Source organism: Myxine glutinosa, chromosome 13 (assembly GCF_964187855.1).
Source record: "Myxine glutinosa chromosome 13, kmMyxGlut1.1, whole genome shotgun sequence".
NCBI lineage: Eukaryota > Metazoa > Chordata > Myxini > Myxiniformes > Myxinidae > Myxine > Myxine glutinosa.
In genome coordinates, this window is record NC_136273.1 from 48167189 (window position 1) to 48189965 (window position 22777).

General features: G+C 43.6%; 1 protein-coding gene across 2 annotated transcripts in view; it reads left to right on the forward strand.

Moving 5' to 3' along the window:
• Positions 1 to 21715, forward strand: part of LOC137438892 (LIM and senescent cell antigen-like-containing domain protein 1) — a 45702-nt gene extending 23987 nt beyond the window's left edge. For both annotated transcript variants that reach the window (XM_068134347.2, XM_068134346.2), the window contains exons 4-11: positions 58 to 178; positions 314 to 463; positions 4339 to 4489; positions 7778 to 7870; positions 8321 to 8369; positions 11191 to 11266; positions 15561 to 16174; positions 21215 to 21715. In XM_068134347.2, the coding sequence (XP_067990448.1) occupies positions 58 to 178; positions 314 to 463; positions 4339 to 4489; positions 7778 to 7870; positions 8321 to 8369; positions 11191 to 11266; positions 15561 to 15675 (755 nt within the window). In that variant the 3' untranslated portion in view covers positions 15676 to 16174; positions 21215 to 21715. The remainder of the gene's footprint in view (positions 1 to 57; positions 179 to 313; positions 464 to 4338; positions 4490 to 7777; positions 7871 to 8320; positions 8370 to 11190; positions 11267 to 15560; positions 16175 to 21214) is intronic.
• Positions 21716 to 22777: the final 1062 nt, after the last annotated feature.

Consider the following 22777-nt stretch of genomic DNA (forward strand, 5'->3'; position numbering starts at 1 on the left):
TTCCATTCAAAGGAAAAATGTCAACAATATGATTTTGTGAACAACTATTGTGCACAGGAGAGTTTATTGTGGGCCGTGTGATCAAGGCCATGAATAACAGTTGGCACCCGGAGTGTTTCCGCTGTGATGTTTGTGACGAGTGCCTCGCCGACGTGGGTTTTGTAAAGAATGCTGGAAGGTTAGGATGCTTATCGCTCTTCTTTCTCCCAAATGCCTGCCTTGTACTTTCTGCTCTTCCCTTTGCATTTGTATTCCACATTGAGAACATGCTCTGATGGATGTATTGCCTACGACTTGTCTGCTTCTTGTGCAGACATCTCTGCCGGCCTTGCCACAACCGTGAAAAGGCAAAAGGTTTGGGGAAGTATGTATGCCAGAAGTGTCATGCCATCATTGATGGGCAGCCTTTGGTTTACCGTTCTGACCCATACCACCCGGATCACTTCAACTGCACCCACTGTGGGTAAGTGTATCCTGGATGCATCATTGTGACCATCATTCCATCCTTACAAGTGCAATGAATGTCGAAGGATTTCATTGTGAAATTGTTTTTGATACAGTTATGAACTGGAGGGTATTGCATTGTACTTCTAGGAAATGAGACGATAGCGATAATAATAATAACTAGCCGAAACCCGTGGAACATCCACGGAAGGGAGGATGTGGTGTATGGATAGAGTGTACCATTATGGATGGCATAGGGGAGTTAGGAAGAAAGATGAGAATGAAGAGTGCATATATGAACAACGATCGCCGACACCGGCACAAATGCACGCTCTGGATTGTCCACTCAGTGGACGGCTTGCTTTCGCCTTCGCCTGTCCAATCAGCGGACGGCTTGCTTCGCCTTCGCCCAGCAGACGCCAATACGATGGCGTCGTAAGATGGCGTCGTATCGGCAGTTAATCGGATGCTTTTGGGCCCCAACGTCGGCTAATTCAGATTTTTCGAGTATGCCTGTACGTGATAAACAAAGAGCGCGGTTCGTAGATCGGAAATCTATTAGTGCCGTGGGCATCGGGTCACTGGGTGCGGCGTAAAAGGGATAACAAAGTCGAGTCCTTACGCTATTATTATATTTTAAAAAAAAACCAAAAAAAAAAACCACCGTTTAGAGGCCATTTTTCCCCGCAAAGCGGGGGTTGGCCTTTTCGGGGACCGTGGTAGTTGTTGTTTTTTTTGGTCCCCTTTTTGAAGCAATGTTTTACGGCCGGATGCCCTTCCTGACGCCAACCCTTTTTGCCGCCTTCAACGACAAACAGGGAATTACCAGTGAACTGGTACTCAATTAGCCGACCTCGGAAGGATGACAGGCTGAGTCAACCCCCCTGGCATTAATTCGGCGATCGACCGGGATTCGAACCCAGGATCCTAAGCCGGCACCCTAGCCGCTAGCCCAACACCAGGGATTTATATATATTTATATATATTTATATATTTATATATTATTATATACTGTAGATAATAACAATAATAACAACAACACCAACAATAATAATACATTTTTGTGGAGCGCCTTAAATGCAGAAGCAATGGTGAAATTCCGACTCATTTTGTACATAAATTCTTAGCATATGGAAGAGATTTATCATCACTTATATGAATGAATAGCAAATGCATATCTAAGGAAGTTTTGAATTTGGGAAAGTTGCGACCAACATGAAATGCTGAAATGAGCATGCACATTCAATGAACTAAAACCAAACATTTCCTGTTTTAGATGGATATGTCGTGAAAACATCACACACAATATCGTTCAGATATTGTAGGATAGGAGCATTCTTTCCTTCGTGGTTGGGCGAAACGTTATTGACCCCACTCCCTCTTGTATGGTGGAGAAAATCACAAGTATGAAATCAAGCAGGTGCATCTATTGTGTTGATGCATTTGAATAAAGCATGCAAAGTTGGCCTATGCTTTTTTATGGCAGAGGATACCTGTAAACGGAGGCTGACATGGGACGTGTGACTATGAAAGATTGGTGCTGACAGGCCCGAGCGGATGGCGAGCCAGTTTTGTCACATACATTGTTTAAGGAATACCATAGACCTTACTTCAATGACCTGAAACCTTACATACATCAATGAGCAAGTAGACCCACAGGTAGTACTCGTTTCGTTAGTATAGCATGAGGCAAATCCTAATCACTCATCTTCGCACGCAGGCTCATCCAGTAGTAAAAATGGCAGTCTAATTAAGACAAGTAGAATGAAGAACTCTTGCTTGTGAAGGCCCACGACTTGCTGCCCACGACTGTTAGCATAACTCACTCAATGTCCTGATTATTTCATCCATAATTGAGACAAGGCTTCAGGAGGTGGCATGAGTTCGTCGTTGACTATTCAATATATGGGTATATATATATATATATATATATATATATATATATATTAATCGCTGTGACATTGCTGCAAGGTTAAATAACATTATAATAGAGTAAATGACCTTGCCAACAATTTTGCTAGAAGCAGAATATCACTCGTTGATTGCCAAAGTGTGGCCCTGCCTAAAAGGCTGTCATTATTTTCTGTACATGTGTACAAGTTGTGATGCCGACTGGCAGGGACTACATGCTGCCCTTTCACTTTAGCAATGGTCTTCTATCTCTGTCACCCCTGATATTGAGGATGCCCTGGAATTCTTGCACAATTTTCTGCTCTAAGTTTGGGAGGTCGGTGATTCAAATCCCGGCCAAGTCATACCAAAGATATTTTAAAAGGTACATGTTGCTTCCTTGCTTAACACTCCGCATTTAAGGGATATAGCATGGATAAAAACCCTGTGTGTTAGCATCCATGATAAGGAGGAGGAAATTCTTCATTGATTGCCCCGATAAGGGCAGAGAGAAAATCATGTTCCTAAAGATGACGTTTCTGGTACCCAGAGTGCTCTGGGAAACGGCATCACTTCCCCCAATCTCAGTGGCTGTCTGTGAAAGTCGAGTCTGGTGTTGGCTCATGTATGTCTGCATATGTGCGTGATTTGTGTCGCAGCTCTTTCAGGAGCCTCAGGGCATGTTAAAAAAAAGAATGAAAGAAAAAAAGAAGCCAGCTCTCTCTTGCACAGTTTCATCCCATCTTTTCTGCAATTATCATACCCATGTTCTCACCGTTGCTACAATGAATCCCGTTGTGAGGCAGTTGCCTTCAAGCAACTTGCCTTCTCTTCCTGGAAGATAAGTATGAACAAAGGCAACAGATCATTTTATTATTCCCACAAGCATTCTCAGGACAGCCCCAAAATGATATCTGGCTAGCCTCAAGGCAGAACTCTCAAACCTGTCTCCTTTATAAAAGCCCTGATGGTGCCTTCTCATGTCTGTCTCTCTGAAAGTACCCTCTGGCATATCATCCCACCTATTTCCCAAACAAACCTCTTGAATAGGTTAAGTGACTCAAACGTTTTGGCCTCACCAAGAGCCTTGATCTTTCTTGGGCATACCATATTTCCAAAATGGCCTCCAAAGGCAGTCGCCGACTGGGCATCCTCCATCGTGCAAAGTCTTTCCTTGGCCAATCTGAACTTTTGACAACCTACAAGGCCTTCATTTGCAGTTTGATGGAGTACTGTTCTCCCCTTTGTGTGAGCACCCCTGCCTCACACCTTATTCTTTATCAAAACAATTATACATTTATTTTTAGGTCAGGTCAGTCTTTTGTGACTACTATTGGAAACGTAACCCAGTTCTACCCACCACATGGTCGGGTTGTCTGCGAATAAACTGACACCCCTCACTGGCTTTTCTAGTGGGGAGGGTGACTGTGACGACCTGCCAGGACCAAAAACAACACCTGGTAAAGGGAGGGCAGATGAGCTCATTTAGGGAGCAAACAGCCATCCAGTAATGAGATGGCGTCTCCTAAAAAACACCCATTCGGTTTGGACCGGTTCAAGTCATACCAAAGACTTTCAAAATGGTACGTGCTGCTTCGTTGCTTCAAAGGCGGTTGGCATCTATGGGGAGGAGAAAATTCCTCTTGAGGAAATGCCCCGCTGAGTACAGTGAGAAAAACGGAGTCATTGTTATGACGTTGCTGTTACCCAAAGTATCCTGGGAAGTGAGAAGGAAGTGACGACACTTCCCCCCAAGTAACTTAAAATGAGTAAATATAACTTCCCCCAAGCTCAGTGGCTGTGTTAAGTGTTGTTGTGTGTGTGTGTGTGTGTGTGTGTGTGTGTGTGTGTGTGTGTGTGTGTGTGTGTGTGTGTGTGTGTGTGTGTGTGTGTGTGTGTGTGTGTGTGTGTGTGTGTGTGAGCTCAATTACCAGCCTGAGCCAATGTATAAAAATAATTCAATCACGGTGAGTACGTTTTATTTTGCTTTCGTTTTCTTTTTAGGAAGGAATTAACGGCAGATGCACGTGAACTCAAGGGGGAGCTGTACTGCCTCCCGTGTCATGATAAGATGGGCGTTCCAATCTGTGGAGCATGCCGCCGGCCCATTGAGGGACGAGTTGTCAATGCCATGGGCAAGCAGTGGCATGTAGAGGTAGGATTGAATGAAAGGCAATGCAAGACAACAAAAAATACAAAATTAGGCAAAGGTAATTTGCCTGGACAGCACAATGTAGTAACAAAGTAAATCGATGCAATAGATGATGAAACAAGTGGGGCTACCGGGAGTGAGTGGCAGTATTATCGGCAAAAAGTGGGGGTTGTTGGCCTCAAATAACTAGAATGTTAATTTATACATACTAGCAAAGAAACCATTGTTACAGATGGGACAAATTCGCCAGAATTGGTGTATTTTATTATGAATAGTAATACTCCCTCCCACTAGGAGTGCCACTATTCTGCACACATTTATGTGGGGAAAATTGTTATTTGAATTGTTGTATTCCGTGCAATATTTCATGTTAATTCGTTTGTCATTTGTGCTATTCGTTTCGTTCATTTCTTGTTAGTCCCCTACCGATGTACACTGGAGGGGACTACAGGTTTGCACTCCGTCCCTCCGTCTGTCAGTCTGTCCGTCTGTCAGTCCGTCACGCAAAGAACAGTTTTCCGGACTTTTTTTTCTAAACTCTTAATGCTAATGATTTCAAACTTGTTGTTCAAGGCCTGTCATGGCCTTTCCTCAGATAGAAAGTGCATCTTCATATTTTGCCTCTATCCCGGGTATATTCTCAGGTATATTGCTTCTATCTTACGAATAACCTGTATGAAACATTCCAATCCGGATTCCGCTCCAACCACAGTACTGAAACTGCTCTCCTCAAAATCACCAACGACCTTCTCCTCTCCTCTGACGCTGGCAACCTCAACATTCTCATCCTCCTCGACCTCAGCGCCGCCTTTGACACCATCGATCACACCATCCTCCTCACCCGACTTGAAACCACCTTTAACATTACCGGCACTGCCCTCTCTTGGATTAAATCATACCTCTCTGACAGACGTCAGTTCATCTCCATCAATACCTGCAAATCCCCCACTGCTCCCCTCCCCCAAGGTGTCCCCCAAGGTTCAGTTCTTGGCCCCCTCCTCTTCATCCTTTACCTGTCCCCCCTCGGTCACTTAATCCGCCGTCATGGTCTCCAATTCCACTGCTTCGCCGATGACATCCAGCTTTTCATCTCCACCAAGTCCATCTCCACCGCCACCCACTCTATCCTGACAAACTGCATCACTGAAATAAAATCCTGGCTTCAAATCAACTTCCTCAAACTTAACTGTGATAAATCTGAAATAATCATCATTGGCCCAAAAACGCTCACCAAGTCCACCCATAACTTTGCCCTCAACATCGACGGTTTCCCAGTATCCACCTCCCCTCACATCCGGAATCTTGGCATCATCTTTGACCAAACCCTCTCCTTCGACAAATACACTAAACAGATCACAAAGACAGCCTTCTTTCACCTGAAAAACATCGCCCGTCTCCGTCCATCCCTCTCCACCGTGGCTGCAGAAACCCTCATCCACGCCTTCATCACTTCCCGTCTGGACTACTGCAATAGCCTCCTTTATGGTTCACCCTCAACAATCACCAATAAACTCCAATACATTCAGAACTCCGCTGCCCGTCTACTCACCCATTCCCGGACCCGTGACCACATCACCCCCATCCTTTACAAGCTTCACTGGCTCCCCATCTCCCAGAGAATCCAGTACAAAATCCTCCTCTTGACCTCCAAAGCCCTCCATAACCTGGCCCCATCCTACCTGGCTGACCTCCTCTCCAGACACACTCCCACCCGCAACCTCCGCTCTGCTGGTACCAACCTCCTGACCCCCCCCCATCCGGACCAAATTTAGATCCTGGGGGGACAGGGCCTTCTCCATCGCTGCTCCCACCCTCTGGAACTCGCTACCTCACACCATCAGAGACTCCTCCTCACTCACCACATTCAAAACATTACTCAAGACCCACCTGTTCAACACTGCATTCAACATTTAACCCACAGCATCTAACCCCTGACTATCGCCTCTCCTTCTCCCTCCTTTGTGCTTTGAATATTTCCCTATTGATTCTTCTTTTTTTGCAATTGTTTTTATGTTTTGCTATGCATTATGTTTTGCACTCTGTCAAAGCGTCTTTGGGCTTCCTGAAAAGCGCTATATAAAATAAATGCATTATTATTATTATTATTATTATCTTCAACATTATTCTATTTCCTCTCTTCGCTTAAAATAAATAAATAAAAACGCATCCCTTTGTGAATTACTGTAGAACCCCGACATTTGCAGGGAATACGTCCCTGGAAAATGCCGTGAATGTCGGGACAACGTTTCAATTTGATAAAAGGGGGATCGGTTCCCAGCGTTTTGTGGTTTATAGGGAAAAAATTTCAAATTTTAGGAACACGAATGCACATAATTACAGTTTCATTAAAATGCATACAAATAAAAATACTGTAATCCATTCCAAAAGGTTAGCTCACTCGTACTTTTAAACATCCTGGAATCACAGTTCTTGTGTTAGAATTTCATTTCATTTTAGATCCAAAATAAAAGTTCCTTTTTACTTCCCGTACCATGAACCAGCCTCACTAATCGGCACAAGATTTACACCATATCCCCAAAGTGTAAATCTTGCACCGATCAGCGAAGCTGGTTCATGGAAAGTAAAGATGAATTTTTATTTTGGATTACGCAATTTAAACTCAACGTCTGTATTCGTAAGACAATACAGAATACTGCATCGGCCTCTTATGTCTTATGAACGCGGCTGGTGGGGGATGGTTTTTGCACCCATGAAAAACCGCGAATACGCAAAGCACAGGGCCGCAAATGTAGAAGCAGGTCACATTTTATGAACCATGAATACGCGGGGTCAGCAAATGTTGGGACCGCGAAAGGCCGGGGTTTCGCAGTGTTCATGAATCCTTCTTTCCTCCTCTTCCCTCACACCAGAGCCAAAGTAAATCATTCACCGAGGTTCTTACTATTCTGACAGTCTCTCTTCTCAATCCACACGCAAACCTCGAAATTAATTCCCTCATTAACATCATCTCTTTCTCGCGATACAATATTGTCTTTTACCCACATTGCTACACGTCCTCCTATTTTCTCTATCATGTCACACGACAGTATTTCTTACTTGAATTGTTTTCACATCTTGTATTCTTTCTTTAAGCAGTTGAGTGAAAATGAATTGACGTGTAAATCAAACATTGAAAACGATATGCTTTTCCACACGTATTCTTAAATGTTTTTATTTATTTTTTATTTATCTTGAGCCAACTCTTACTGGCTAATTTCATGCATGCTTGGCCAAAGTTGTTTGAGCCAAATTGATTGTTGACTGCATTTCTCACCCCGACTCATTCCACAGCATTTTGTTTGTGCAAAGTGTGAGAAGCCTTTCTTGGGACATCGACACTACGAACGCAAGGGCCTCGCATACTGCGAGAATCACTATAACCAGGTAAGATTGTACAATGGGAATGCTGAGGAGCATTATCAAAATGGAGCACATCCACGATGGTGTTTCACTAAAGCCTGAGTGGTGATGGAATTGAGGTTGATTGTCAATGTCTATGGACTGAAGGAATGGCACTCTGTACCATCGGACACACTGTACCACCAGACACACTGGAACACTGGATAGGATGCAATATTTTTTTTATAATCAACCATTACTCATCCTGCCTGTTTGTTTCCTTTACCTGTCATGCTTATTAATTGAACCTTTTCCTGATTGTCGGTGTAATTATTCTTCGGTGTGTTTGTCCTTGATGCATAACATCACAGACCAATCAATATTACTTAAATACAGAAGCTTACGAACATTATGCATGTTGTAGTTTTTTTTTTCCCATTGCCATTGTTTATTGTAGTTCAACTTCTGTTTCACGTCTTCTTCTTTGTACCTCAGCTTTTTGGAGATGTTTGCTATCTCTGCAACAAGGTTATTGAAGGAGATGGTAAGTAAATGTGGTTGCAAGAAACATCATAACATTCACATTCTCATTGCCTTGTGCCGTTCCTGATCATTGATCTATATAATGGATGTTATTGTGTATGCACCATGACGTTATAATGGACATTAACATGTGCACTGCGACATTATAATGTACAGTGCATTCAGAAAGTATTCAGACCCCTTCACTTTTTTCACATTTTGTTATATTGCAGCCTTATGCTGAAATCGTTTAAATTCATTTTTTCCCTCATCAATCCACACTCAATACCCCATAATGACAAAGAGAAAACAGGATTTTAGAAAGTTTTGCAAATTTATTAAAAATAAAAAACTGAAATATCACATTGCCATAAGTATTCATACCCTTTGCGATGACACTTGAAATTTAGCTCAGGTGCCTCACATTTCTCTTGATCATCTTTGAGATGTTTCTACACCTTGATTGGAGTCCACCTGTGGTAAATTCAATTGATTAGACATTACTTGGAAAGGCACACACCTGTCTATATAAAGTCTCACAGCTGACAATGCATATCAGAGCAAAAACCAAGCCATGAGGTCGAAGGAACTGCCTGCAGAGCTCAGAGACAGGATTGTGTCGAGGCACAGATCTGGGGAAGCCTACAAAAAAATCTCTGCTGCATTGAAGGTTCCCAAGAGCACAATGGCCTCCATAATTCTTAAATGGAAGAAGTTTGGAACAACCAGGACTCTTCCTAGAGCTGGCCGCCCGGCCAAACTGAGCAATCGGGGGAGAAGGACCTTGGTAAGAGAGGTGACCAAGAACCCGATGGTCACTCTGGCTGAGCTCCAGAGATCCTGTGTGGAGATGGGAGAAACTTCCAGAAGGACAACCATCACTGCAACATTCCACCGATCTGGGCTTTATGGCAGAGTGGCCAGACAGAAGTCTCTCCTCAGGGAAACACACATGAAAGCCCGCTCGAAGTTTGCAAAAAAGCACCTAAAGGACTCTCAGACTGTGAGAAGCAAGATTCTGTGGTCTGATGAAAGCTATATTGAACTGATTGGCTTCCATCTGGCCACTCTGCCATAAAGCCCAGATCGGTGGGGTGTTGCAGTGATGGTTGTCCTTCTGGAAGTTTCTCCCATCTCCACACAGGATCTCTGGAGCTCAGCCAGAGTGACCATCGGGTTCTTGGTCACCTCTCTTACCAAGGCCCTTCTCCCCCGATAGCTCAGTTTGGCCGGGCGGCCAGCTCTAGGAAGAGTCCTGGTTGTTCCAAACTTCTTCCATTTAAGAATTATGGAGGCCACTGTGCTCTTGGGAACCTTCAATGCGGCAGAAATTTTTTGTAGGCTTCCCCAGATCTGTGCCTCGACACATTCCTGTCTCTGAGCTCTGCAGGCAGTTCCTTCGACCTCATGGCTTGGTTTTTGCTCTGATATGCATTGTCAGCTGTGAGATCTCATATAGGCAGGTGTGTGCCTTTCCAAATCATGTCCAATAATTGAATTTACCACAGGTGGACTCCAATCAAGGTGTAGAAACATCTCAAAGATGATCAAGAGAAATGGGAGTCACCTGAGCTAAATTTCAAGTGTCATAGCAAAGGGTATGAATACTTATGTCAATGTGATATTTCAGTTTTTTCTTTTTAATAAACTGTCAAAGCTTTCTAAAATCCTGTTTTCTCTTTGTCATTATGGGGTATTGAGTGGAGATTGATGAGGGAAAAAATGAATTTAAACGATTTCAGCATAAAACTGCAACATAACAAAATGTGAAAAAAGTGAAGGTGTCTGAATACTTTCTGAATGCACTGTATGTCAACACACTGTGACATTGTAATGAATGTCAACACACGTTGTGACATTATAATGAATGTTAACACACGTTGTGACATTATAATGGATGTTAACACATGCCGTGACATTATAATGGATGTTAACACACGTTGTGACATTATAATGAATGTTAACACGCGCTGTGACATTATAATGAATGTTAACACATGCCGTGACATTATAATGGATGTTAACACACACCGTGACATTATAATGGATGTTAACACACGCCGTGACATTATAATGGATGTTAACACACGCCGTGACATTATAATGGATGTTAACACACGCCGTGACATTATAATGGATGTTAACACACGCCGTGACATTATAATGGATGTTAACACACGCCGTGACATTATAATAGATGTTAACACACGCCGTGACATTATAATGGATGTTAACACACGCCGTGACATTATAATGAATGTTAACACACGCTGTGACATTATAATGTATGTCAATAGACGCCGTGACATTATAATGGATGTTAACACACGCCGTGACATTATCATGGATGTTAACACACGGTGACATTATAATGGATGTTAACACACGCGGTGACATTATAATGGATGTTAACACACGCCGTGACATTATAATGGATGTTAACACACACTGACATTATAATGAATGTTAACACACGCTGTGACATTATAATGAATGTTAACACACACTGTGACATTATAATGGATGTTAACACACACCATGATGTTATAACAAATGTTAACATGTACACCGTGACATTTTGGTGTTGGGGTGATTATGGTGTGTGGGATGGTGTGCCGGGTGCTGTGTCAGGTAGTGATGGTGTGCCGGGTGGTGTGTTGTGTGGTGGTGATAAGTCTGGTGGTTATGGTGTGCCAAGTGGTGATGGTGGGTGGTGTGTTGTGTGGTGGTGATAAGTCTGGTGGTTATGGTGTGCCAAGTGGCGATGGTGGGTGGTGTTGGTGTGCTGGATGGTGTGGTTGGTTTTAATGGCTCAATTTTTCAGTTTGTTTCTTTTCGTGCAGTGGTGTCTGCTCTGAACAAGGCCTGGTGTGTCGGCTGCTTTTCTTGTTCGACGTGCAACTCGAAGCTCACCTTGAAGTGAGTACACAAACCTCAATAAATCACTACCACTCTTTTATACAATCACTTTGTGCCCCCATACACTAGGACCATTTTGTAAATGAGAGGTGATGCAACCTCCCAAAAGGCGGTGTTGTTGTCTCTTCATTTTCTAATTAAACATGGCAGCCTTTTATCCTGTTTAACCCTTTGAGTACGGATGACGTCCAGTGCCGCAACCCGCGAAAAGGTTTTGTGTACGGATGACGTTACTACACGTCATCGACTATACCTATAAATAGGTCGTCAGTACGTGGTTGCATTCCCCTAGCAAAATGCCAAATTAATCCCGTACCGGGGGTATTTTTATCAAAAACAAATCCCGTACTCAAAGGGTTAATATCATTTTATGCCCTTTCTTTGTATGATTCTTAAACCGTTATCCCGAGAATGGATTTTGATTCGGGGTGAAACTTCATCTCCATTTGTTTCATAATTGTCTTTGTTTTATACTAGCCCTTACCTGTACTTTATCATAAAGGTGAACATAAAACTTTACATTTTTGCTTTTGTGATGGCTTCAGATAAGCTTTTCATGTTGCTAACATTTCCTCGTTACCCACACGGATCGAAAAACTTGGTTAAGCTCTTGGTTTAGTTTCTGTCTGTCTGTCTACAATTATATCAGTTTATGATCAGGGAACAACTTAATTTCCCATGAATGTTATATTTTGAATACAAAATTTAAATTTAGTTATATACGTGTACACTGCAGAACACAAAGCGCCTCATTGACACTTTCAAAACCCTTTTGTTTAGTTTAGTTTTGTACATGGACAAAATATTACGGCATTTTATGTCAGCTCGACCAATCAAACTTTACGCTTGCAGACCCCGCCCATGTCCTTGTTTCTCAAGACGGTGGTGTACGGTGTTCTATAAACTCTAGTTACTCTAGTTACCATTTATTTAGTGTCCAAGTGACGGGTCCAGTTTCGGAACTAACCCGGATCTTTTAGAACATAACTTGTACGCTCGTATGTAAGTAGATGGCTGATTGCAGCAAATGCCTGCAAACCGACACCCTTTAATCTACTTACTCAGCAACGCCTTCCCCCATTCCCCTCTACCCCCTTAACGCATTTATCTCAAAGCATTCATCCACTCGCACTTATTCTTGTTATCCTACGAACTTCTTTACACCTCCACATACTTCCACTCAACCCAATCACCCACTTAACTCACCCTCTTCATCCACTCCCACTTGTCTCCATGCTCTCACTACCTTTGCTACCCCTTCACCTGCTTCCCTTAACTCTCTAGCGTACTGTCCTCTATCCATTCACTGACAACCCCTCTACACTTTCCCCTTTACCCATTAATCTACTCCCATGTACCTTTTCACCCATCTCCTCCTTCAATCATTTCCACCTGTCTACTTATCTACATGTCAGTTTACCCATTCACCCATTCCCGCAAATTATCTCGGTCTTCCCTGAGTGCACTTCAAATTTTGCTTTTATGTAGAGTATAGAGTATAATAATTCACACACTTTAATGTTAAAACACTGCCCGGTGTCCCGGACCGGGGGGGGGGGGGGGGGGGGAGGGTGAACTTGGGAGCTAACGAACTAACACATGTTGCCCCAACTCCCTAGAACCTACGCTACACACCAGGTGATGCCCTGAGCACAACCTACAGTTTTAAGCTAATTACTGCACGCAAAGCGAAAAGCAGGGTTAAACAATTTGTTCACTCTGTCTGTCTGCCTGTCTGTCTGACAGATGTCAGTTTATGATTGAAGAACTACTTAATTTCAATTGAATGGTATATTTTGAACTTGAATTGGAACATGAACCTGCAGTTTAGCGGTACTTTGGCTCTGAATTTGTCAAACTGTATGGAATTTCATCCTGATCGTGCATGCGCACATCGGAGTACGGTCATCGTTTTGCTTTGTCTGGCAGTAAAGCAAAATTGAAAATCATTCCAAACAGGAAACTTACTGCTTTTAGGGACGGCATAAAGGACACAAACAACAGGCACGAAAAACGAATGTAATGTGTTACATAAGGTGGTGTAAAACACAGCGCATTGACGTTTTTTTTCTCTTTTCTACAACCTCTAAACCTTCATTTTATTTCAATTGAATTATGTATTCGAACAATCAAATTTGCCGCTCATGCTCTCAGCGTTGGGGAATATCGAGATTCAGCCAAAATTGTGACTCGTAAGAAATATAGATTGTCCTCGGAAACGCAAAGCAGGAGTTGAAAAGACTCTTCCAATGTCCTTTTTCCTAAGACAGCATGGGGTAAGGTGTTCTGTGAACTCTCTAGTTCAGTTGAGCAGTGCAGGAGTGCATATAAATCAAACATGCAAACACCTCAAATTGTCATGATAATTTCCCATGTGTATGGTTTTCAGGCAGAGAATCGACTTATATTATTTCATTAGAAACAGACAGATAGACAGATTTTGTATAAATGATTTATTTCACAAAAGCTGTGGCACTGATTTTACCACTTGATTGTAGGTGAAAGTAAATCTGGACTTGCTAAATAACTAAAAATACCACAGAAAATTAAATGTATTATCCATCTGATGCGCTTGTGGTGTTTTTCTTTCATACTTTAATCTGATTTTTCTGTTCTCTTTATTTTCCCTTTACCTTCATTGTTAAAGTTTATATCTATATGCTCAAACTCCTGCTTATGATTAAAATTAAAATCTCACCCACTGCATCACGTTCTGTTAAGCTCAACATGAAGGCAGTGTGCCCGAAATGCTGTTCTCGCTTTCCTGGACAGCTACAGTGTCAACCTTTCCCACTGTAAATATCACAAGTGCACGCGCATCCTTGCACTTGCGCCAACTAATTTGGTTCGCAGCAGGCACGTTAACCTTTTCAACCCCAGCAAGCCCGTTTCCAGCCCCAGCAGGCCTTTTCCCAGCCTTTCCAGACCAGGCAGGCCATTTACAGCCCCAGAAGACCTGTTTGACCATTCCAGCCCTATCTGCCACATTTCCAACCCCATTAGGCCCGTTTACAGCCCCATAAGGCCCAATCCTAGCCCTAGCAGGCCCATTTCCAGCCCCAGCAGGCCTGTTCTCAGCCTCACCAGGCCGGTTCCCAGCCCCACAAGGCCGGTTCCCAGCCCCACCAGGCCGGTTCCCAGCCTCACCAAGCCCTTGTCAGCCCCAACAGGTCAGTTTCCAGCCTCAGCAGGCCCATTTCCAGCCTCAGCAGGCCCATTTCCAGCCCCCAGCAGGTCCATTTCCAGCTCCAGCAGGCCCATTTACAGCCCCAGCAGGCCTGTTCTCAGCCTCACCAGGCCGGTTCCCAGCCCCACAAGGCCGGTTCCCAGCCCCATCAGGCCGGTTCCCAGCCCCACCAGGCCGGTTCCCAGCCCCACCAGGCCGGTTCCCAGCCTCAGCAAGCCCTTGTCAGCCGCAACAGGTCAGTTTCCAGCCTCAGCAGGCCCATTTCCAGCCTCAGCAGGCCCATTTACAGCCCCCAGCAGGTCCATTTCCAGCCCCCAGCAGGTCCATTTCCAGCTCCAGCAGGCCCATTTACAGCCGCAGAAGGCCTGTTTGCAGCCCCAGCAGGTCCATTTCCAGCCCCCAGCAGGTCCATTTCCAGCTCCAGCAGGCCCATTTACAGCCGCAGAAGGCCTGTTTGCAGCCCCAGCAGGTCCATTTACAGCCCCCAGCAGGTCCATTTCCAGCTCCAGCAGGCCCATTTACAGCCCCCAGCAGGTCCATTTCCAGCCCCCAGCAGGTCCATTTCCAGCTCCAGCAGGCCCATTTACAGCCCCAGAAGGCCTGTTTGCAGCCCCAGAAGGCCTGTTTGCAGCCCCAGCAGGTCCATTTCCAGCTCCAGCAGGCCCATTTACAGCCCCAGAAGGCCTGTTTGCAGCCCCAGAAGGCCTGTTTGCAGCCCCAGCAGGTACATTTCCAGCTCCAGCAGGCCCATTTCCAGCTCCAGCAGGCCCATTTACAGCCCCAGCAGGTCCATTTCCAGCCTCATCAAATTGTCAACCAGCCTTTGGCACTAGTGGTGGGCCGAACCAACGACATCGTTGCAACACTTTCTTTTTTTTCAACACTTTCAAATACATTGTCATATTCAACTTGGTGGGATTTTATTTATGGGGCAAATTGAAGTAACATCATGGGTGGCAGAAACGATTGTACTGTTGTGTTCAGCGAAAAGTGAACCCTTTACCCTCCTACTCCGATGTTGGCCAGAAGTGTTGTGTCATTTAGCCAAGTGTACACTACATTTATTGGTGAATAAGCAGCCCGTTTATCCCCAACACCCTGTTCTAGGAACAAGTTTGTGGAGTTTGATATGAAGCCGGTGTGTAAGCGATGCTACGAGCATTTTCCCATCGAGTTGAAGAAACGGCTCAAGAAGCTCTCGGAAGATCCAACACGCAAGTGAAGACATTTGTTGACCGGGCTGCAAGCTGCACATGATATATGGAATCATTTTGTTTTTAACCTCCAATAAGTACATGAAGCTAGTTGGTCTGACTAAGAAAACAGTTTAGCATTTTATGTTAATGAATCATTATAAAAGCAAAATTATTTTACATGTTAGATTTCATTTCTTTCATATTATGTCTTTAATGTCGGAAAGTATTGTGTTTCTGGACATGGTAAATTTACCTCTACAGTTTAATCCTTTTTTTTTTTTTATACCGAGGCTAAGGCTCGTAATAGAGGTCACACACACACACACACACACACACACACACACACACACACACACACACACACACACACCCCATACTGACGAGACAAACACCTGACAGCCACTGAGCTTGGGGGAAGTGCTGCCACTTCCGTCACTTCCCGGGATACTCTGGGTACCAGCGATGTCATAACGATGGCGCCGCCGCTTTTCTCACCGTACTCAGCGGGGAATCGTTACAGGTGCAGTCCACAGAACTCAAATAGACGTAGAAGAACTATGCCCGTTCACGACACACACACAGCGGTGGCCCCGCTCGCGCGCTCACGCCGCCATTTTAGTTAGCGCAAGAACTGAATAGGCGAACGTGTGCGCTAGCTAGGCCTAGTGGAAGTGGATGAGTGGACGTGAATTTTTATATTGGACGGTGTTGTGTTGCTTTTAAACACTATTTTATGAATTCTATTCATAATTTAAATCTCTGTCGAAGCATTTTCCTGGCATCTTGACATAGTTTATCCGAATTCCCCGGTAGTTTTCCATTTCATCTCTAGCTGCTAATCTCTCACTCCTTACTATTTGCTGGTTCTTGTACCCCCTCTCCCTCTCTTTCTCTTTCTGCCTATTGCTCCTTTCTCATGTACTTTTTACCACTCTCTCCCTCCTCTTTCCTGCTCCTCTCTTCCTCTATTATTTTCCAGTTCTCAACATAATTGTCTCTCCAGCTCTAAAAACAAACACACAACCCCCCCCCCCCCTCTCTCTCTCTCTCTCCCCCTTTCCACTCCCTTCTCATGCCAATTCTCAGTATGATAGTTTCTCCATCACAGAACTTGACTTTTTTTGCTCTCCACTACACCCCCCCCCCTCCTCCCCCTCATTCCTGTTCCCTTCTCTCACTCTACTATCTTCCCCTTCTGGTCATGTTTTTACATCTTCCCTTCCTCCCCCCCCCCCCCCCCCCCCCCACACACTCACTCTCTCTTTCTCTCTCTCTTTCTCTCTCTCTCTCTCGCTCTCTCTTTCTACTATATGCTCTCTCCCTCTCTCTTTCTACTATTTGTTAATTCTTTAAATCTATTCTATGAATCTATAATGATGAATGCAATTTAATATGCACGTTAAAACACAAGAACAAACATGAATATTTTTCTTAGTTTTCTAGTAATGTATTTTCCAATATTTCCATTCAGTCAAAATACAATACAGATATATATATTTCCCGTAGAAAAAGCATTAAAAACATATGCCATTACAATGTGTGTTATTGTAATGTAAGTGTTACAAACAATAATGATGCCATTACAACATGTGAATGTCATTTTCACAAGCCATCCGAAGAAATCTCTGTATAAAAGCTCACTGGTGTTTGAACAAGATTAATTTTGATAATTGTTTTCTTACAAATGGTCCACTCAACTTCTCATTCTTCAATCGGGCAAGATGATGCATTCGGATCTTGACGTACGATGAAGCAATACGCTTTATGAGAATGTACACATGATTCTTATCTGCCTCGCAATCAAACATATGATCGGACAGGGAACCAAAAATGGTGTGGCAATTCACTTCGGCAAGAACAGCAGATGAAATGGCCTGAGTAAGACGAGACGCTTGAGGGAGTTCACCTCCAGTCACACTTAGCATCCTCTGGAAACACCTCTCTGTTGTTTTACAGACTTTCACCACGTTTGGAGAAGGCCTCACTAGACCACCTCTGTTCTTCTTTTCCAGCAAGCTGCCGACCATCACTTCTCCAGTGGTTAACGAAGCAATACACTCTTCGCAAGAGAGATGTTTTTCAGTCATATTCACAACATATCCAGCAACATAACCTATCACGGAGTTCTTGTACTCTGAAAGTGTAGAAACATTCGGCACATCCCCATAATCATGATCTGTCATTGCTGGGCTCCTCAAAGTCAAGTCATACTTCCTCATCAGAAGCATGTCATCATCATTGTTAACATCAGCAGCTGTTGTTATTGCACTGGAAACATTAAGTATGCTTGTCTTGTCTTGTGCTAGGCAGTTTCCATTGACGCCTTCAATGTCATGCCGGACGAGCATCTTCCTGTACGATGTTGAGAATTCTCTGGCGGTTGGATTGTTATTCCTCCCTAAGGATGACCGCATAGCACAGAAGAAAAGTTCAAGATGATCCTGACTCATCTTGTAGGTGAGCAGATATTTGAGTCTGGGTTGATCCGCTGCAACTAGCTTCTCATACATGTTCTGGACACTCCTGATGCCAGCTAAAAACCCAATGATCGGGGTTTTCCGTGGAGTGGAAAGCATTTTCCTGCCGCCTGCATCTGTTAGGTTGGCAATGTAATCATATGCATCGGACAAGAACGGTTGCCAAAGATGGTGATTGGACTGCCTAAGTGGTCCTTTAAAACCACGAGCTATTGGGTTGCGGGAGTTCAAGACATCAAACAAAATGTCTATTCTGCGTATGAATTTCACTGTAGCTTCACATCCCTTAAATTGTGGAAGGCCTTGATCTCTTAAGAACTCGATGGCATCTGCAACACTCGTACTTAGCGTCTGGCCCGCCAAGTTCACCTTCATTTTTTGTTTTTGCCACTCCATATGGGCATTTTTCAGTTTATTGCCCAAGCGTAGGCCTTCGTGTTCTTGCACATTATAGAGCTCTTTGATGTACTGCCACTTGATGGAGTTGCCTTCACTGTCCTTGATGACGCCATAGGAAGCTAGAGTGTTCCTCATTAGCTTTAACATATGACAAATGTCCAGGAAGACATGTACACGATGATTGGGGTTCTCAGGATGTGGAAATGATGGGGAAAGTTCTGGTACTGTCATCTTTGCTTCCAAAGTCTCCAGCATTTTAAAATGGCATGACGGACCATCACATGTAACTGACTCGATCCATATGCCGATATCCGACAGCTTGCTGAGGCATTGGGTAACCAAATTCGCTCTCTCTTGCCCAGTCATGCCATTTATCAAGAAATACCCAACGGGTATCTTCCAACCAGCATTTAGGGGGACGACCATAAAGACAAGGGCTTCTGTAGCTATGGGGTTTGAATCATCATTGCACTCTGTGCCTACATCAACATATCCATGAAACTTCCTGCCATCCCACTGAACATGTTTCTTGATGGCCATCTCATCCATCATGAGAGCGCACACAAGTTCATGTCCTTTTTCCTTGGCCGTCTTTGCCTCAGCTTCTAGAGCGGAGAAAGCTTCGGTGGTGAATCCTGGCTGCCCATCTATGATAGAGTACCACTTCCGAATGACCGATGGGTGAGGAAGCTGGAGATCAAACGTCTTGCGGACGAACCGATATGCCTTCGCCGAGTAGAAATTTAGGGTTAAGGCAAAGGCTCGAAGAACGGGAGGATACTTCTCCTTGGTGGGTCCATCTTTACTTTTGGCCTTCACCAAACGCTTCATCAGTTCTGCGGGGACATTGCAGGATGCTTGAAGCATGTCTAGTCCTTGCTCTGACATAAGATTTTTCTGTTTCAGGGTGTTTACCACGGTCTCTAGAGTGTCGACTTTTTTCCGAAGTCTACGAGATTTACGTTGAGTGTTTTTGAGTCGCTTTTGATGAGAGATGACAATATCTTGCATTTTGTCCAGCTTACGTTTCACACCCCTTGGACTATCCGAAACAAAGTAAGTGTGGTCATGATGATGTTGCTTGATTGGAGATGTAGGCAGTGCCTTGCTGGATGAACCCACCAAGCACTGTGGTGTTTCTGAAGACGAAGTTGGAGAGTCGTTCTGGCTGGTTCTTGGACGAGGTGGTTTGCACTGTTTCACAGTCTAAAAGTGACAAAGATAAAAATAAACAAAAGAAAATGTATAACTAGACTAGTTCAGTTTCCCAAAATTCACAAATTATATATGTATAGTACATGTATGTGTTACTGCCTTTGGAATGGATCAGACAATTTGTCTGCATTTCAATGGTAGCTTAAACTTCATCGGAACTTTAGATTGATAAAAATGTTTATTTTGTATTTTTCATTCATTCATTTATTATGATATATATTTTTGGTTGTCAGAAAGTTTGGAAGGAAAATTTTATTTTATTTTATTTTGGCCTCTATTCTTTAGTTAGTAAACCGGCCTAATGCAAGAATTCTGAATTTTACTTACCTTTTGGAGATGATTTGGGAAGTTGAAAATGGTTGGAATTGAACCTTGGCGAAGTCTGGTTATCAGGCCAGTACGGTCAAAGCACTCAGCATCAAAATGATCCGAGCATAGGCTGGCATACTTGCTGGGTGTCCACTTGTCCCTCCTCATCTTTACGAGCCATTCTTTCTGAAGGGTTGAACCATCCTTGGGAAATCTATATTCAAAAGAAAAGACAAAATTTGTGAGCCCCCTTGGGTCTTTGCCCCCCCCCCCCAACCAAAACTGCTTCCTACGCACCTGCCCCCCCACATGTTTTCTACACTCTATATACGGTACAGTGTCCGAAAATTCAATCACTAGACCATACTCTAGCCCCCAATATTTTTTGCTTGGCGACATTGTACACACAGCAAGGGAAATACTTTATCAAGCTTTATTTCTTTTATCAGTTAAACTCGTAATGTTATCTTGGCTCTCACCCTACATTATGATTAACTAGGGCAAATGGGCACAGATTGCACTCACTCACGCGTCACACCAATATTTTCCACAAAGTAACAATTACTAACGATAAAGAAAGCGATTACAAAATACAACCCTATTAGTCTAATTAGACGACAAATGTTAACCTAGATCCTTGATAACTGAACATGTTTATGCATCTCCTAACAGCCCAAAATTGTGTGTGGCTCAACAAAATTGGGAGAGAAGAGATTAAGAGCTAGAGTCCTTAAGTTCAAGCAAAGGCACGGCCTTTGGTTCAAGTCAAAATGCACTGACAAATCCGCAAACACACACACACACACAAACACACACAAACTAACAGATGGGACTACATAAACGAAAAACTACATCTGTGCATAACGTGAAAGTTTAACTAGAGTTTGGCGAGTAAACTCTTCATAATTAAGAAAAATAAATTACTTACCTGTGGAATGTTTTCCCAGAACCTTTCACAAGTCGATTTGTACAGTTTATTGCAGCACAAGAAGGCATATTGCTGATATTTGTTGAACATTCACACTGCTCATGTTAACAATAGGCCTATCTGTACGCAGAAAGCGGAGGTGTCTTGCGCTAACTAAAATGGCTGCCGCGTTGCGGCGGAGGGGCCACACAGCGGCCTGCATAGTTCTTCTACGTCTATTTGAGTTCTGTGGTGCAGTCGGATACCCAATCATTTCGTATTAAGGGAAGTATTCTGGGCTGCATCATGTGACATTATCATTTACTATCATATACTCACTATATTACCAAAAGTATTTTATGTTGAAGTAATTAATATTCAGGGTATTAACTCCAACTGTTTATTATATGTCTAGCATGGTGCCACTGCCATTTTGTACCATTTTATAGATTTCTAACCAGGTGTAACTGACACTTTGTGATTGCTTGTAGCTATAGGGCAAATGTTTCACCATTCCTATTTCATAGCAAATGTAGGTTCAGTGGGGAGTCATGCTCTGACCGACCCTCAGGTGGCTCGTCAACATATCCTTGAGTGGTTGGGTACATTGTATTGCTCATAGGCATGAGTGCCCTTACTGGAATATAACCTCAATGCTCAGAGTGCACGGATGTCCAAAGTGCCATTTATATACGGAAATAAATGAAGTGCTGATATTAAGTGTGGAAAAAAAATATGAAATAAACACACGGAAGCTGGGAGGGTCTGTGTCTATTGCCCCCATTGGTAAGTGTATGCGTATGGGGTGTGTTCTTGTGTGTTCATTCCTTGTGTTATGGTTCATAACAATGAACATATTCAAATTAACAATTGTGTCATCTTAAAGCAGTGCATATTAGCTGGTATTCTGATATTCTGGTATTTGAATTTGCTTTTTTCAAACTTTGGAGCCACTTTTTTTTCGTGTGTACTTAATAAGTAGAGGCTCTTTCTTGTAAGAGCTCACAACAACAACAACAACAACAACAGGCATTTTAAGGCCATTTTCCTTGCAAGAGCGGGGGTTAGCCTTGCGGTCCCCATGACAATCTTCTCCATTTTGTAATTGTCATGGTTCTCTTTTTGAGGCAATGTTTTTATGGCCGGATGCCCTTCCTGCCACCAACCCTTTTAGTCGCCTCTTACGACACACAGGGATACGGTGTACCTATTCTAAACCGGGGTACACACCGGGGTGTCACAAAGAAGATATAATAAAGGGAGTGTGAGACAAGAGGGGGAGGCAGAGGTAAGCATAACAACAGTAGAGAACAGGGACATCGGGAGATCTGTCGAAGAGAGAGGGCTGGAGCGGGGTACACGGGATAAACAAGATGGACACTACAAGGACGTTCAGGAAAGAAAACGGTATTTGAAAAAGGTGGATATGGGGTGTATTAACGGGGATAGAAAAGATCAAGGTTTTGGATGGGGAAATATAAGATAAGGTGGTGGAAAGGTGTTTTGAAGACCTGGAGGGAGGAGTGGGATTGAAGAGAGTGTGGGAGTTTGTTCCAGAGGCGGGAGAAAAGGGGAATGAAAGAGTGAAGGTGAGCAGAGAGTCTTGATTTGTCAGTTTCACCAGAAGAGGGTTGCTGACAGATCCTGTGCATCCTGCAGGAATATTTGGGGGGCAGAGTACAGACAGAGCTGGGGGAGCTAGGCCGGAGAGGACTACCAACTTGCCTGCTATGAGAGTGTGAAAGGCCCACAGAATCAGCTTCATCACGGGAGATACCAATGATTCTGAAAGCTTTGGTTTCGACAGCGTGAAGCCGAGCT